The sequence below is a fragment of the Drosophila serrata genome, unplaced genomic scaffold (genome assembly GCF_035046125.1).
Source record: "Drosophila serrata isolate PLE 108 unplaced genomic scaffold, ASM3504612v1 contig_345, whole genome shotgun sequence".
Taxonomy (NCBI): Eukaryota; Metazoa; Arthropoda; class Insecta; order Diptera; family Drosophilidae; genus Drosophila; species Drosophila serrata.
Genome location: NW_028257243.1, coordinates 99,464 through 115,729, shown reverse-complemented (window position 1 = coordinate 115,729; position 16,266 = coordinate 99,464). Strand labels below are relative to the sequence as shown.

Here is a 16,266-nt window from a genome sequence, read left to right as displayed (position 1 = left end):
TTCAGCGTGTTAGATAAAAAATAAATAAATTATATATACTTATGTAAAAAACAATAAAGTAATGCCTGCTTCTTATACCCTTGCAGGGTATTATAATTTCAGTCAGAAGTTTGCAACGCACTGAAGGAGGCACCTCGGACTATAGAGAGTATATATATATTTTTGATCAGGATCAACAGCAGAGTCGATCTAGCCATGTCCGTCTGTCCGTCTGTCAGTTTATACGCAAACTAGTCTCTCCGTTTTGAAGCTATCTGAATGAAACTTTGTAGTTAGTCTTCTATATACTCTCACTCGTATATATGTCGGAACGGGCCGGTTTGGACGACTACATCATATTGCTGCCATAGGAATGATCCGAAAATTTTTACAAAAAAATTATAACACTCTCTCTCGTAATATTTCATATTACTTTACAATTTTATGTAAAATTTTATAAAAATCGGACTACTACATCATCACCCATAGGAACGATCGAGAAATTAATGCAATTAAAAATTATAACATTTTCAGATTTTAACAGATTTTCATCAAATTTGAGAAATTATTAACATTTTCGAAAAACGTTGTTGTTTCTAGTTGCTTTAAACACTTTTTTGCAAACTACCTCATGTGGAAGACCGTTTACAGTGGTGAGGAAATAATTAATAAAGGTATATTGTGGTTTTTATTAAGTTTGTATAAAAAAAAGTAAAAATATAAAAATTCAAATACACAATACATTTTTTATATATTTTGTATTTGAATGCTTCCGCGTGTGTGTTTGCGACTTTCCACCAGAAAATCAGCCTAGTATATACACATATAAAAAATATATTTATTTTTGTAATTGTACGTACGCATACACTATTTGTGTGTGTGTGTTTAAAATTAAATTTTTGTGAGAAAAAGTTATATGTGGGAAATGAGTTGATATAGTAAATAGCAAAAAAATGTGGACGGTGTGGAACGTATCTTTGATGTGCACTCAAATTCTACGAAATTCGACGGCGTATGTATATTCTTCGGTTCATTCTTGCGAGAATTTTGATTTTATTATTATCTATCGTACAAATATAGTTCGATTTCACAGTATTGTAAAGTCCAAATTATTTAACGTTTATAACAAATAATCAGGTAAAAAATATTACGATGTCTATAATTTATTCAATTGGTTACTAGAAAAAAAGTATTATTAAATACTCAAATGCAGTGGTTAAAATAAATATTATATAATTTAATGAACTCAAGTATTGAACGCTTTTTTTTAGCATTTGAGTATATTTGAGTACTTGCACCTGTGCCAGATGTTTGTGTATACATACCTATACCTACATATGTGTATATAATTTTGGCACCTGTTGCTCATACTTATCTTTATTGATAGGCTTTATGAAGGCATTATTTATATATTTTCTTTATATATTTAGTTTGTTACTCGAATATACAAAGATTTGATTTGTGAAATGGATTCTACACCCGTGGTAAGTACGATATAAATGTGCTAATATAAAACCAAGAAAGGAAGCTAGCTTTGGCATGCCAAAGTTTATATACCCTTGCAGATAGAACTTCGATCACTAGGAATTAATACAATATAAATTATATATATTTATGAAAGAAAACAATGAAGTAATACCTGGTTATATTTCTTTAATCCATACATATTAGATTTAGAGTTTTACATTCACAGTTTTGCATTTTCCTCTATATCTAACAACCGTTTCTAGGGCGGCTATATGATATAGTTGTCCGATTTTCATAAAATTGTACACAAAATTGTAGAATAATATAAAATGGCTATATTCAAAAATAGCTATATTGTAAATATTTTCAGATTTTTCCATGTCAGTTATATGATATAGTCGTCCGATCCGACATATATACGAGTAAGAGTATATAGAAGACTAACTGCAAAAGTTTCATTTAGAGATACCTTTAAAACTGAGAGACTAGTTTGCGTAAAAACGGAGAGACGGACAAGGACGAGATCAACTCGGCTGTTGATGCTGATCAAGAATATATATACTTTATATAGTCGGAAGTGATTCCTTCACTGCGTAGCCAACTTCTGACTGAAACTATAATGCCCTGCAAGGGTATAAATATATAATTTGTAACCAAAATGTATTACAATTGTATGGAGTTAGAGTAAAATCATATATAATATACCTGTGTATCTAAAGCGAGACTTACACGTTAAAAAACCTTCACATTCCATTACAAAGGTGTCAAAAAGGATGCTACGAGCTACATTTTAGATTTAGTAAATGTATAATGCATACTTTTAGACACCTTTTAGTACGTGATTTCTGAAAACAAATATTTCTGGATTTGTAAACTTGAAGTGAATTATAGTTTATTTTAAATTCTTAAGGTAAACATCGAAAATGGAAATTCAGCAGAGAAGGAGCTTAAAAACGATGAGGTTACGATAACAGTGGTTCTTGCTCCTAACCAAGAAAGTGGAGGCGAGGCCGAAAGTCAAGCCGTCGAGTCTGAACAAAACCAAAGTTTAGATATAACTGAAAGTACCGAAAATCAAGTCGAGCAAATATCGTCGATTACTGTTGCCTCAACCGATGCTAATGAGAAAGATACTAAAGAGGCAGTCACAGATAGTGATTCAGTGATTACTGTTGCCTCAACAGATACTATTGATAAAGATATTAAAGAGGATGTCACAGACAGTGATTCAAAACCATCAGATCCAACTATCAAAGAACCTTCTATAACTGATAATCCCCCTTTGAATGTTGATAACGTATTGAAAATTGAGGATGATAAGCCAAAAATACCAATTGATGACGAAAAACAAGATGTTATTGTTGAAGAATCAGAATCAGGAGACGATGGCGTAGAATCTTTTTCCGAAGATGAAGTATTTTTATAGTTTTACATCTAAAAAATTATTTTTTAAAAGCTCATAAAACTATTTTTAAAAGCAGCTAGCTATTCTAACTTTGGCTAATAGAATAATCTTTATTTAATTTAGGTCTTAATAACATGCGTCAATAATTTGATATCATAGAAAGGGTGGTATGGGTATGCGCTACAGAAAAGAACGAGCAGCTCCAAATCCAGTATAAGGGCAAAATATTATCTCAATTGAAAAACCTTTAACTATTTATTGAAAGGCTATTATAACTTTTGTTTTGCAAGATATTATAATATTATTTTATATATTATAATATTATAACAGAAGCTGCGTTTTAACGATAGCGCGCGCTTAACAGCTTTTAAAAACTTTTTTCACTTTGGTTGTTCTTCTAAATTAAATATTTAATATTTCAGGATCCCAATGATCGAGCAAAAGTGTCATCGGAGTTGACTGCGGAAAATAACAATAAAATTGATCTTACAACAGCGAACGAATCGCTCAATGAAAAGGCAAGTTGAGAACTAGTTTGATTCCCTATAAGCCTAAATTTCTGAAAATATCGGTGTTGCTATACTTGGACGATATTTTTAGACTTTTACACACAAAAAAAATCCGGGAATCAGTTGGGAATCATATGAACACACGTGCGAGATATAAATTCATTTTAATCCATATACGGGCTTAATTTGACCATTTAACCCGAACCGTACATGATTTTTTCAATTTTTTTTTTTGTGTGTAGGGAATGACTTGAAAAAGTCTGCGATTGAATTGAGCAGCTGTTTTCAAAATTTTAAAGTGTAAAGTGTAAACAATAAAAGAAAATGACGAAAAAACGACAAAATAGGTATTGAAGCTACTATTAAATAATTGAATTCCCGAAAAACCCTTTGAAATTTTGGCAACAATTGATGAAGGTCGAGAGTAAAGTATTGAACTTTTTAATATATCCTTGACCTTAAAAAAGGATAATGTTTTAAATGGCAAACGTTTAGAACAGAAATTGTCTGTAAATATAGAATTATTGGGTGCCCTATATCGCCTTGGATTTTTCGGCGAAGAGAATACCCAATGAGCGTTTCAAATTCTAGATAAAATCGGTAAAGTTGTGCTGAAAAATAAATCGTATTACCGTTAATAATCATAATTTATAATTTCATTACACGGTGAGGGGAATTGCTTTGCCAAATTTAGTAAAAAAGAACGCAACACTGCCTTTTCGGTAATATATTATATAAATTATATTATATATATATATATATATTAACCAACCTCGGAGTAACGACTGAAAAAATTGTATGAGCAGTTTGTATGAAAGCAACTGTTTTCAATTGCAGATATTTTCAATAATTTAGTCATTCCCTAATTGATGTAAGTGATATACGCCCATAGTTTGAAGCTTATTGGTGACATCATAAGCCGAGTAGACCAAAATTTCATTAGAGATATTTTTGAGAGGTAATTTTAATATAATTTTCACAACATTTTCAGTAACAGTAATTAACAGAACAGAAATCGGTTAAAACTAGATATGAAATGTAAATTCATGTGACTCGGATCTAGGATCTAAAAAATTTTTTTCTTTGAATATATAATTATCGCGCTCCAATTTTCTTATATTATGTTTAGGAAAAGAAGGACCCTGAGGGAAATGGAGAAGAAGGCTTACCTATTGATGTATGTTTTTGTCTTATCCAATGTATTATTTGATTTAATAATTATTGTTCATCTATCCCAAGAAGTTAAAAAAAGAAGATGTTGAATCGGAACTTTTAATAAAAAAACCTACTGAAACTGAGGTAAGATTTCTTAGTTATTTTTATACCATTGCAGGGTATTATAAATTAAGTTAAAAGTTTGCAACGCTGTAAAGGATTCATTTCCAACCTTATAAAGTATATACATATATCCCTGATCAGCATCAACAGCCTAGTCGATTTAGCCATTACCGTCTTTCCGTTTCTACCCAAACTAGTCTCCCACTGGTATATATGAAAGTCGGAACGGGCCGGATGGGACGGCTATATCATATGGCCGCCATAGGATCGATCCGAAAATTTGTAGTATAAAAATGATAACTTTTCCAGTTTTAAACGCATTTTCATCTAACTTAGGATATACCCATTTTGTATTATTTAGAAATTTCGGTTTTAATTTATAACAAGAAAGGCTGCTAACTTCGGCACGCCGAAGTCTATATACCCTTGCAGATAGAACTTCGATGACTAGGAATCCATACAATATAAATAATATATATTTATGTTAAAAAACCATGAAGTAATACCTGCTGTGATTTGCATTTTTGCTCCACATCTAACGATCGTTTGTATGGTACCTATATAATATAGTCGTCCGATTTTCATAAAATTTGACACAAAATTTAAGACTGATATAAAATGGCTATATCTCAAACTTGATGTTATAATTTCAATTGTATTAATTTCTCGATCGTTCCTATGGGAGCTATATTATATAGTTGTCCGATTTTCATAAAATTTTACACAAAATTATGAATAATAATATGAAATATCTATTAAATTTGATTAAATTCTGTTAAAAACTGAAAATGTTATAATTTTTTTGTAAAAATTTTCCGATAATTTCTATGGCAGCTATATCCGGTCGATCCCGTCCATTCCGACAAATATACGAGTGAGAGTATATAGTCTTCTATAAACTACAAATTTTCATTCAGATAGCTTCAAAACTGAGAGACTAGTTTGCGTAGAAATGGACAGACGGACAGACGGACATGGCTAGATCGGCTCGGTGTCCATCATAACTTCAAAACTACTGCACCGATCCTTTTGAAGTTTTAAACTCAATTTCTGTACATATTTTGGGAGGTAATGCTGTCGAGTTTTTAATTCGCTTTTATTAGTTCGGGATGTATGTATGTAAGTATGTAACGAAATCTTTGAACACTATTCGCAAGGGTTTCCAAATATCTGATAAGCTTAAAACTTTGCATACTTCTCAAGGACCAACGACAATGCAGTAATTTGATAAAAATTCATTATCCTAATTAGGATCGTCAGGATTGATAAATTCTTTTATGTTTTCTTAGATATTTTTAACTATTACTTATTTTTTATACCCTTGCAGGGTATTATAATTTCAGTCAGAAATTTGCAACGCACTGAAGGAGGCACCTCCGACTATATAAAGTTTATATATATTCTTGATCAGGAGCAACAGCCGAGCCGATCTAGCCATGTCCGTCTGTCCGTCTGTCCGTCTGTCCGTCTGTCCGTTTCTACGCAAACTAGTCTCTCAGTTTTGAAGCTATCTGAATGAAAATTTGTAGTTAGTCTTCTATATACTCTCACTCGTATATATGTCGGAACGGGCCGGTTTGGACGACTATATTATATAGCTGCCATAGGAATGATCGGAAAATTTTACAACAAAAATATAACATTTTCAGTTTTCAACAGAATTTAATCAAATTTGAGATATAACCATTTCATATTAATCTACAATTTTTTGTAAAATTTTATGAAAATCGGACAACTATATCATATAGCTCCCATAGGAACGATCGAGAAATTAATGAAATTAAAAATTAAAACGTTTTCAGTTTTCAGCAGATTTTTATCAAATTTGAGATATAGCCATTTTATATCAGTCTTACATTTTGTGTCAAATTTTATGAAATTCGGGCGACTATGTTATATCATATTGGTGCCATACAAACGATCGTTAGATGTGGAGCAAAAATGCAAATGTGTGAATATAAAACTACAAATATAAAACTGAAATATGAATATATGAATGAAATGAAAGCAGGTATTACTTCATTGTTTTTTAACATAAATATATATAATTTATATTGTATGGATTCCTAGTCATCGAAGTTCTATCTGCAAGGGTATATAAACTTCGGCGTGCCGAAGTTAGCTTTCTTGTTGAATATTGCTTTAAACAAATTTTATAAGGCATTCTTCGAATGTTATCTTTTAATGTACCATTCGTTAAATAAATACATTTTAAACTGTGTCGTCGGAAAAAAATTACGAAAGCATGGAATATTTAGCATTATTTGACCATTTTTGGGTTCACTGTGGTATTCATATGCTCGGTAAATATCAGTTTATAAATTTATGAACTTACTTTTTTAAATTTTAAAGGTTTCGAAGCAGGAAGAACACATTCCTGTTCAATCCGATTTTTCCAACGCACAAACGATGGGAAGTGAAGTGAAGTCTTCAGATCAGGTACGATATTTTATTTCCTTTGAAAGGGTATATACATACGCAAACTAGACTTTCTTTCTTTTCTATTATAAGTCAAAATAAATATGGGAAAGGTAAAAATAAATATTAAAAAGAAAAAAAAAATCACAAAAAAATATGAGAGTGGAAGGAAAACTATCGTCAGTAGTTTTATTCAGATGGATCCAAAACTGTTTGACTGTTAGACCTTGTAGTTTGCGTAGATACGTTAGGCGGAAAATTTCTGGATTGCTAAATGGCTGTTGATGTTTTGCAATAATCTATTTCATAGTATCAGAAACTTTGAGCTGTTACTTTTTCCCACCGCTTAAAGAGGAATTTTCGTTTAATATATAACGATCGATAATTTATTTATACCTTCAATTCACATAAAATTATAAATATGTTGCTTTATTTTTTATTATTTTTTAATTTCAGAAAGATTTTAACAACCAAATTAAAGAAATAATATCGGACATAGATATTAATATAAAAGCCCAGGAAAAAATAACCCAGCTGAAAGAGCAAGAACTGAAGTTGATTCAAAAGCAAAACGAATTGGCAAGTCAAATTCATCAGCAACAGCTCTTGGCTCAGCAGTTAAGTGATCAAAACAGAGCAAAGCAACAACCAAATCAATGGGAAGCTAAAAGTAAATCTGAAATCGAGTCCCAACGATTCCACCATAGTGATCCTCCATTTCAGCCAATTACTACACAATCCCAGGTAAAGTAATTATTATAAGGCTGTTAACTTTTACAGATATATTGGTTTTTGACTCCATTTTCTTACATGGCACATAAAGGTAACAGTATACTGATTATTTTTTCTTTCTCAAAGAAAAATTTAAGTGCGTGGCCAAATTGCAGAAGCAGTTAGTATTACGGATCGCAGCCAACTGAACTATGTTAAAATTTTAAACTTATCTTCCCTAGGCAGCGTTTTTAGGACAAAGCAGCCTTTTTTATAGAGGGCCGAGTGGTGGTTATTTAATTGTAACCGATTTTCGGGCTATCAAACAATCATCACCGCCAAAAACAAGCACAAACTAAACTATTGTAATTTAAATACTTAATTTTGCTTGAAGTATCATGGTACAATCATGGATTGAGAAAATTCTCTTTCTAGGCCATGCACTCCGTTCAGTTAAGTCCATTTTCATTAACAATGTTTTACCAGTGATACTACTTGGAAAATAAATTGGATGGAAGGAGTCATTTCCGACCCTATAAAATACATATATATAAATATTTATATTCTTCAAAAGCCGTCGTTCTAGCAACCCTCAGCTTTTAAGTGGTCTATTATAATTTCAGTCAGAAGTTTGCAAAGCAGTGAGGGAGTAATCTCCGACCATATAAAGTATATATATTCTTGATCAACATCAACAGCCGAGTTAATCTAGCAATGTCCGTCTGTCCGTTTCATGGCAAACTAGTCTCTCAGTTTTAAAGCGATCAAAATGAAACTTTGTAGTTAGTCTATATAATTTCACAATTATTTGTGTCGGAACGGGCCGGATCGGTAAATTAAATAACTTTTTCATTTTTCAACAGATTTTCATATAATTTAAGATATGGCTGTTTTGTGTAGATGCCATACAAAAATGTAAAACTGTTAAAATAATATTTATAGGTGAATAAATAGAAACAAGAAATAACTTCATTATTTTTGAAAATAAATATTTATAAGGTTATATTTATTCTTAGTGATCGAAGTTCTATCTGCAAGGGTTTGTAAACTTCGGCGTGCCGAAATTAGCTTAATTTCTTTCCGTTGCTAGCCGAGTTAATCCAAGACATGTTTTCAATAGGTTCATTAAGTATCGGTTCATTCTGGGCATTCTGTTTCTATTGCAGCTATAATGATATAGTCGTTCGATCCGGCCCGTTCCGTTATACATATATATGTAAGAGTGAGAGTAATTAGAAGACTAACTTCAAAGTTTCATCAGATAGCTTCAAAACTGAGAGACAGTTTGCGTAGAATAATAATATTTTTGGGTGTTTTTTTTTGAGGACACGAAATCAATCGCAACTGAAACCGTTTCTAACAAGGTTAGATTCATTGCAAACCGACTTTTTAATTATTTGAATTTTATATACTTTGTTTTATTGTATTTTTTAATCAAGTTATACACATTTTGTTTAAGTTTAGTGCAGCATGTTTTTCCAAATGTATATTATTTTGGCTCGGAGATACTGGCAGCACTTCAGCACTATCCATACCAAATACATGTTTATTTATCTACATATATGTATACCTTATCTGAAGGCGGACAAAAACAAATATATACATGAGTGTGTTGGTCGCTCTAAACATTTGTATGTGCCTTATAAACATACATACGTATTTTTCAAAATACAAAATTTCTATATTTAGCATCGCAGAGAGCATAGTGTGAGGCGTATGTTAAACGTTAAGGCTGCTTTAATTTAGAATTCCGTACTGACTCTTGTGTATATTTCTTTAAAATTCATTGAATATTACTTGAATATAGTGAATTGAAAAAATGAACTGCATAGTGGAGAAGAGGCGAGGATATAGACCAAGTGATCTTTACGATAGGCAAAAACGAGATATTCTAGTAGAGCTTGGTAAACAATTGTGGCAAAAAAAAAATGTAATTTATAATGAAAACAGTAGACCCACTCTAGTTGAACTTTGTAAAAACAGTTAGATTTTTTTTACTTAGGAACCCGCAAATATATCGAAGACAAATATTGATTTGCGCAAAATATTTACACCAGCGACCGATACTCCTGAAATATTACCGAAGAACCGTAAGTAAGATGTCTTTATTCGGTTTATATTAAAAAAAGGTGCTACGTAAGACCTACATATATAACGCTGTTCCATGACTCAACTAATATGAGCGCTTTTTTAACAAAAATAACTTGTTACCTATCACCTTTTTTTGTGCCTATGCAATATTGCAATAAACCTTATTTCATCAATACTTTGAACCTTGTTTCGAATAGGAAAGCTATATGCCTCGTCCGCATTTTATTCTCCAACACTACACCCCACTGTGGAAGACCAGGTTGAGCTAGCCCGGAGAATATCGCATTCGTTAAGCGATATCTCGAACCAAACATCTAAGGGTCAATCAATGTATGTCAATCGAAAAAAACGCTCTGTTAAATGGGTACATGAAGGTGGTCAAGGTAATAGTCTTTTTTTGAAAGCATGTTTTTACTATTCATTATAGTAATGGTATAAATTATTACACCCGTTTATCCTAATTAATTAGTTGTCTTACTCTTTAAATATATGTATTGGAGTGACACTGTTCCCAAACTATTATAGACAATTCACGAGGAGGAATATTGTGTATTCCTATATTTAATGAATATCATTTCCTACATTTCGTATAAAAAAAAGGAATTTAAAATTTTATAATAATATTAATAATTGAAAAATATATTTTCTTATTTAATACCTATTATATATATATATATATTATATGAAAACCACAATATTTCTTGCATTGAGCACTATCGCTCCATTTTATATGAGAATATTACAACTTTTTTTTTACATTTTAAATGTTATTGATGATATTTTTTTACATTTTTTTTAAATCAACATTAATTTATTTTTCCATATAAATTGCTCTTTCGAGCAATTCGCCTTAATGACTTTAAAGCCATTGTGGGTACAGATTTTATATAAATCAACGTTTGAAGGTGAAAATTTATAGGTCCACCAGTTTAAAATAATTAAATATTATACCAGAGAAAACAATAGGTATATCTAGGTCTGGAGACTAGTTTTTAGTTGAAAATTAAGTGGGACATTTTTTGCTCGTCGAGAATGGGAGAAACATGGATTCATGTTTAAGATGAGTTCTTGTCCAAAAGATCTGACGTAAATTGAAGAGGGAAATTTATTGGCAATTATATCACGAAAATTCTTGTTTGTTGTAAAAATATAACAAAAATAACTACATATATATAAACGAATGAACCAATATTAACTAAAGCTTTACTTAAATAATTAAGTGATTTTTTAAAATAAAATGTAGACAAATTTGTAGTGAATTCAACATTTTGTGGTTATGGTTTTAAATTTATACGACAGAATAATGAACTATTTTTTTTTTTTTAATTGCAATGTACCCGATTTTGAGACCTTTCATTGATTGATTGATTTTTTTCATTTAGTTTAAGGATGTAATAACATATTGATGCATTCAAGCAATAATTGCATATGTTATTTTTTTATATTAAGCCAATTGCGAAAGAAAGTCCCCATCATTATTTGAAGCAACAACAAAGTTGGAGAAAATGCCGCTTAAGCTTGTAATGAATCCGAAGGGCCAAGTTCGGGATTATAATTCGCTTAAAGAGTTAATTAATGTTGAAACTGGCCTTTTATCGCCTGACAACTGCGCTGAGCTAATAAATGCATTGCAACTTCACCAAGGACGAGGTAAAATATTTATAACACAAAATTCCATTACGAATTTAATTTTTAAATCTGATTTTATACAAATGAAAACAAATAACAAACAGTATAGGGAGAGCTCGGCAAAATCGATGTCAGCATCGATTTCGTTTTGAAAAAAATGATAAAATGATGAATTGATCTCCTTAGTTTCTTTGACTTTTAAAAATTATCATTGGTTTTGAAAATAAGAAATAAATAAAAATTTAAAAATAATTATTTATTTAAATCAACAACAAATTAAACTCTAAAATAATGATTACTTGTGATTCATATATTTGGCTCAGGTTCCATTTTAGAGTTTTCAGCATTGTTATTTCATGTTGTTATGCAAGGATCGCAAAGCTACTCCCGTACGTTTATAATTATGGCGGAATGATTATAGCTTGGGGACAAAGAAAGTTCCGCTATGTTAATCAGTAACTAATTGTTACTTATATAAAATCTTTATGCATAGGTAGTAAAGTAAAATTTTAGGGCTTGCATACATATAAATGCATAGATAATTCGATCAACACAAAAAAGTTTATATACCCTGGCAGTTTATAATGGGATCATTAGAAATAAACCCAATTTGATCAAATGAAACTAACTAGAATTATGTAGACAATTTATACATATACTCAAAAGATCGACTTTAAAATGTATCTACAGTTGCAGTTCTACATACAAGGTTTATAATTTTTCTTTGTATTTGGCGGTATATGTCAGCTATATAATATATTCATCCGATTACTATATAAAATTAAAACCGAAACTCTGAAATAATAAAAAGTGTACCTCTCTGAGTAGATGATTAAGTTTTTTTAAATTAAATTTTACAACGTTCCAATAAAAGTTACATAATGAAGTAATCTGATTTCTATGAAATTAAAACGGCTTTATATAAAATTGAATGAAAATTCATTTTCCTTTAAATATTATCGCTTATTATTATTATTATTAAAAGTTTTTTTGAACTCCGGGTTTAATTTTATGAAAATCGTACGACTATTGTGAATGTTAAACTGTGTATTGTTCTTAAATAAATAATATATATATATATATATATATAAATATAATTGAATTAATTTAATTTAGTATGAAATATTAATCACATAATTAAAATCTGCAAGAATATACAAATTTAGGCGTGCAGCAGATAGAGTTCTTTTTTGTTTAACACAAATATATTATTAAATTGTAATAATTAATAATGATCAAACTGCAACCTGCATGGGTATACGACTTTCAGCGTGCCGAAGATAGTTTCGCTTCTTATTATATTTCATGAACTTGTTTTAACAATGTTGGCAACTCAGAATTGTTCATGTCAGTAAAAATTTAATCATTCACTTAAAAAAAATTTACAAGGATTGTAAGGAACAATTAAAATTAAAATATAGAAAGCGGCAAAGTTTAGAGTATATTCAAAAAACTATTCGATGTTTTCCGGTATATTCTTGTCCAAATTGTCTAGATTGGTACTATTTCATAAAAACCCACAACTGTTTGATAAGCTGTTATCGACTGGTGGAAAATGGATAAAGATCTGTGGGAATCATAGTTTTACATCTGTCGAAAATCCTAACTGTTTGACTCATCGAATTTTACTTTTAAAAAACACACAAAAAATGTATACGCTGAGAATCGATATTTTTACAGATCTACTATGGACAAATTTGATTTATTTTATTATCTACGTGCTAATGGAATTTTGTTCAAATATAAACATTAAATTTCTGCTAAACGTATTAATATAATTGTCTTTTAAAATTCATTTGCTATGCTTATTGCCGTCGCGCCGCCGCAACCATCATTTCGCTCACTTTTTGATAGGCGCCGAACTGTTTGCAAAGCGACGCAAAAAAGCCGATAATTGGATTGTCGATGAAACGAATGCTGGAACTCAAAGTCTACCATCTGGTATTCCAGATTACCAGCAATATCAACCACGGCCAAAGGCAATATCGCCAAACATTGTGCCAGCATATTCAGATGCTGGCAAACACCGCGTTCAATTAAATTTGCATCAAAATCAGTTAATCGAAAAGTATTCAAAGGGCGGTGTGCAGGTAGTCAAGTCGCCATGGGAAGCTGCTCTACAGACTGGCTCTGCCAGTTCCGCATTTTTGGAGGAGTCCCCAGACCAAGGTCGATGTCCCACAGTGTCATCGCCAACGATGTATCATCGACAAAGCGCGTCCAGGGACTTGACGGATGCAGCAGTAAAGCCTTCTCATGATCTTGGATTAAAGAACAACCAACAACATCATAGAGAGGAACTCTGTAGAAATGTTAGTATACAAAATATTAATCAAATTTTACATAACACATTTGTTTCTTGCAGAAGAGCCCTGCACCAACACCCTTCAATCCGCAAAGAGTGTTGGCTTATACTCCAAGCGTTGCCCAAGGCTGGGGAGGTCGTAATGTTGAATTACCAAAAGGTTGGTATTTAATTTAGTGTTTGTTTAGAATAATTCGAAATAATAACATACATTAAATTGTGGAATACCACTGCAGTATTAAATTAGATGACGATATTTCGTAAGTGCCTCCTCTAATTTTTCTTAATCCTAAAATAATGTTTTGTTTGGGGTCGCCAAATAATTATCTAGTGCTCATTGATCTGTTGCGATAGGCGTCAAAACACGGAATTTTTTTTTCGTGCGTCCTTTTATATATACGTAATTATTGATAGAAACCGTCATTTAAACATAAGACAAATCAGATTATTTGCTCCGCAAATAATGTAAATGTTGCAAAGGAAAAACCTACATTTGACATGTGATACGTTGCAATAAATTGGGATGATGTAATTTAATTAGCCACTAAAAGTTGATACGTAGTATGTTTTAATTAACATCTCATAATTACTCCTGAAACATTTTCAGAATGTTGTGAAGCAAATGAAGTAAATGAGCTTCCTTGCCAGAGTTGTGACTTTTGCTGCCTAAGGTATGACCACGAAAATATGAATGCTGTATACGCAAAGGGCAAAGGATTACCTATCAATTTTACGAATGAAATTGAAAAACGATTAAACCGACTTGAACAATTTCAAACGTTCTTTTTGGAACAACAGCAAAAATTGCCTGATAAACTGAGTAAAAAATATATAGATGTAGATGACAAACTGAATGTACGCGAGTTGATACAATCCTTTGAGCAACAGTCAATTATGGAAACGTTCAAAAATAGTTCGAACGATGAAGAAGCAATTAACATAAATGAAGGCAAGAGTTAAATGTGGATGATATGTGTTTATATGGGCCTAGTATTGGGAACAAGGTTGCGTTTAATATAATTACTACCAACTCCACAACAAACTATTAAACTCATTGTAAATCTGCGTTCTTGCATTTCCTTTGATACCAATTGGTAACTCAAGTTATTGTAAACTTCATCCTGCAAATTAATATATGTATATGTTGTTGTAAAGCACGCACATTCACATATTTATGTGTACATGTTTAATGAGCCTGATATGTTTTGTTTTATAGTTCTCAGTGGACCGCAGTATACTTACTTATATTATCTTACTTTAAATACATACTTAAACTTAAAATAATGCAAATTAATATTTTAATTGATTAATCTACAGGTTTATATGTACCAAAGGAAATATCTCTATCAAGCTACGTTCCACCACCACAAAAGCAACTGTCATTTGCTGCATCTCAAACAAACGAATCCACATTTCGACCTTTGCCAAAATCAAATTTTGGAACTTCACCTGACACGCAGTCCTCAAATGGAAGATTTCCACTACCCAACTCTAATCCTTTGGGGTACACGACGTCAGTGCCGAAACAACAGCATTCATTTTCTCCGCAGCCCATAAATAATATTGCGCCACAGGTCAACTTTAATCCTTCGCCATTATCCTTTGAGAAACTGTCGCGGTATGAAAATCTCCCTGATAACCATAGCCAGCAACAGCACTTATATATTCGCCAAAAGACGCAAGTGCAGAATGCATCTCCTATACCATTTGGCACCCCAAAATGCACCTCTTTCAATGAAAACCTATCTAGGTCACCCATTAGTTGGAATAGCCCAATTGGAGGAACTTCACCGCAACCTCATCAACTTAGCTATGTTCCCTGCCAAAAACAATCGCACCAGGGTCAATCTTTTAATAAATTGGCCAAAGGTTGGGGCGAAGTGCAAAGCAAGCAACATCAACAGACCTATTCTAGTCCATTTATCCCGCCGGCAACTCTGTCTAGAAATTTACCGTATACTGAAGTGCCATATTCGGATTTTTAAGGACATATTGACGTAAAGGCAAGACGTCGACGATTTACCTAACGATTTGCGACATATTACCATAAACATGTTCTTAATGTACTTATATTTATTGTGTTTGTTTGTTTTGGGATCTGTAAAAATAATATAAATGATACTACATCGAAATATACTTTGTTTTTTTTTAACACCTTCAGAATGTTCAAAACATAAGAAAATCGCAGTCGAGTACACTCGATTTTGAGATACCCGGTATCGGTTATGCGATTTATAGACAATTTGACAATACTAATTGTGTGATAGCTTATCTTATTGTCTTATTTTTTCTTGTCTAAAACTTGAATGATTAAAACTTCCACCAAACCCACATATAAGTTCCATTTCGCACTTTACTCTACCCCAAATCAAACAAGAAAGGAAGCTAACGTCGGCACGCCGAAGTTTATTTACCCTTGCAGATAAAACTTCGATGACTAGGAATTTATGCAATATAAATTATATATACGTATG

At 31.6% G+C, this 16,266-nt stretch overlaps 1 protein-coding gene across 50 annotated transcripts; it reads left to right on the top strand.

Annotated features, from left to right (window-relative positions):
- Nucleotides 1-721: 721 nt before the first annotated feature.
- On the top strand, nucleotides 722-15,924 carry LOC110185399 (uncharacterized). Of its 50 annotated transcripts, none has more exons than XM_086838037.1 (15): nucleotides 722-991; nucleotides 1,410-1,463; nucleotides 2,357-2,860; nucleotides 3,274-3,369; nucleotides 4,490-4,537; nucleotides 4,603-4,659; nucleotides 6,991-7,077; nucleotides 7,513-7,800; nucleotides 9,770-9,857; nucleotides 10,056-10,241; nucleotides 11,308-11,508; nucleotides 13,342-13,799; nucleotides 13,853-13,952; nucleotides 14,400-14,741; nucleotides 15,110-15,924. In XM_086838037.1, the coding sequence occupies exons 2-15, from the start codon at nucleotides 1,446-1,448 to the stop codon at nucleotides 15,775-15,777; spliced, it is 3,141 nt and encodes a 1,046-aa protein (XP_086694163.1). In that variant the 5' UTR covers nucleotides 722-991; nucleotides 1,410-1,445; the 3' UTR covers nucleotides 15,778-15,924. The 50 variants fall into 50 exon arrangements, with proteins under 50 accessions (XP_086694163.1, XP_086694161.1, XP_086694176.1 ...); XM_086838035.1 differs by having other exon boundaries at nucleotides 4,600-4,659; XM_086838036.1 differs by having other exon boundaries at nucleotides 966-1,116.
- The last annotated feature ends 342 nt before the right edge of the window (nucleotides 15,925-16,266 follow it).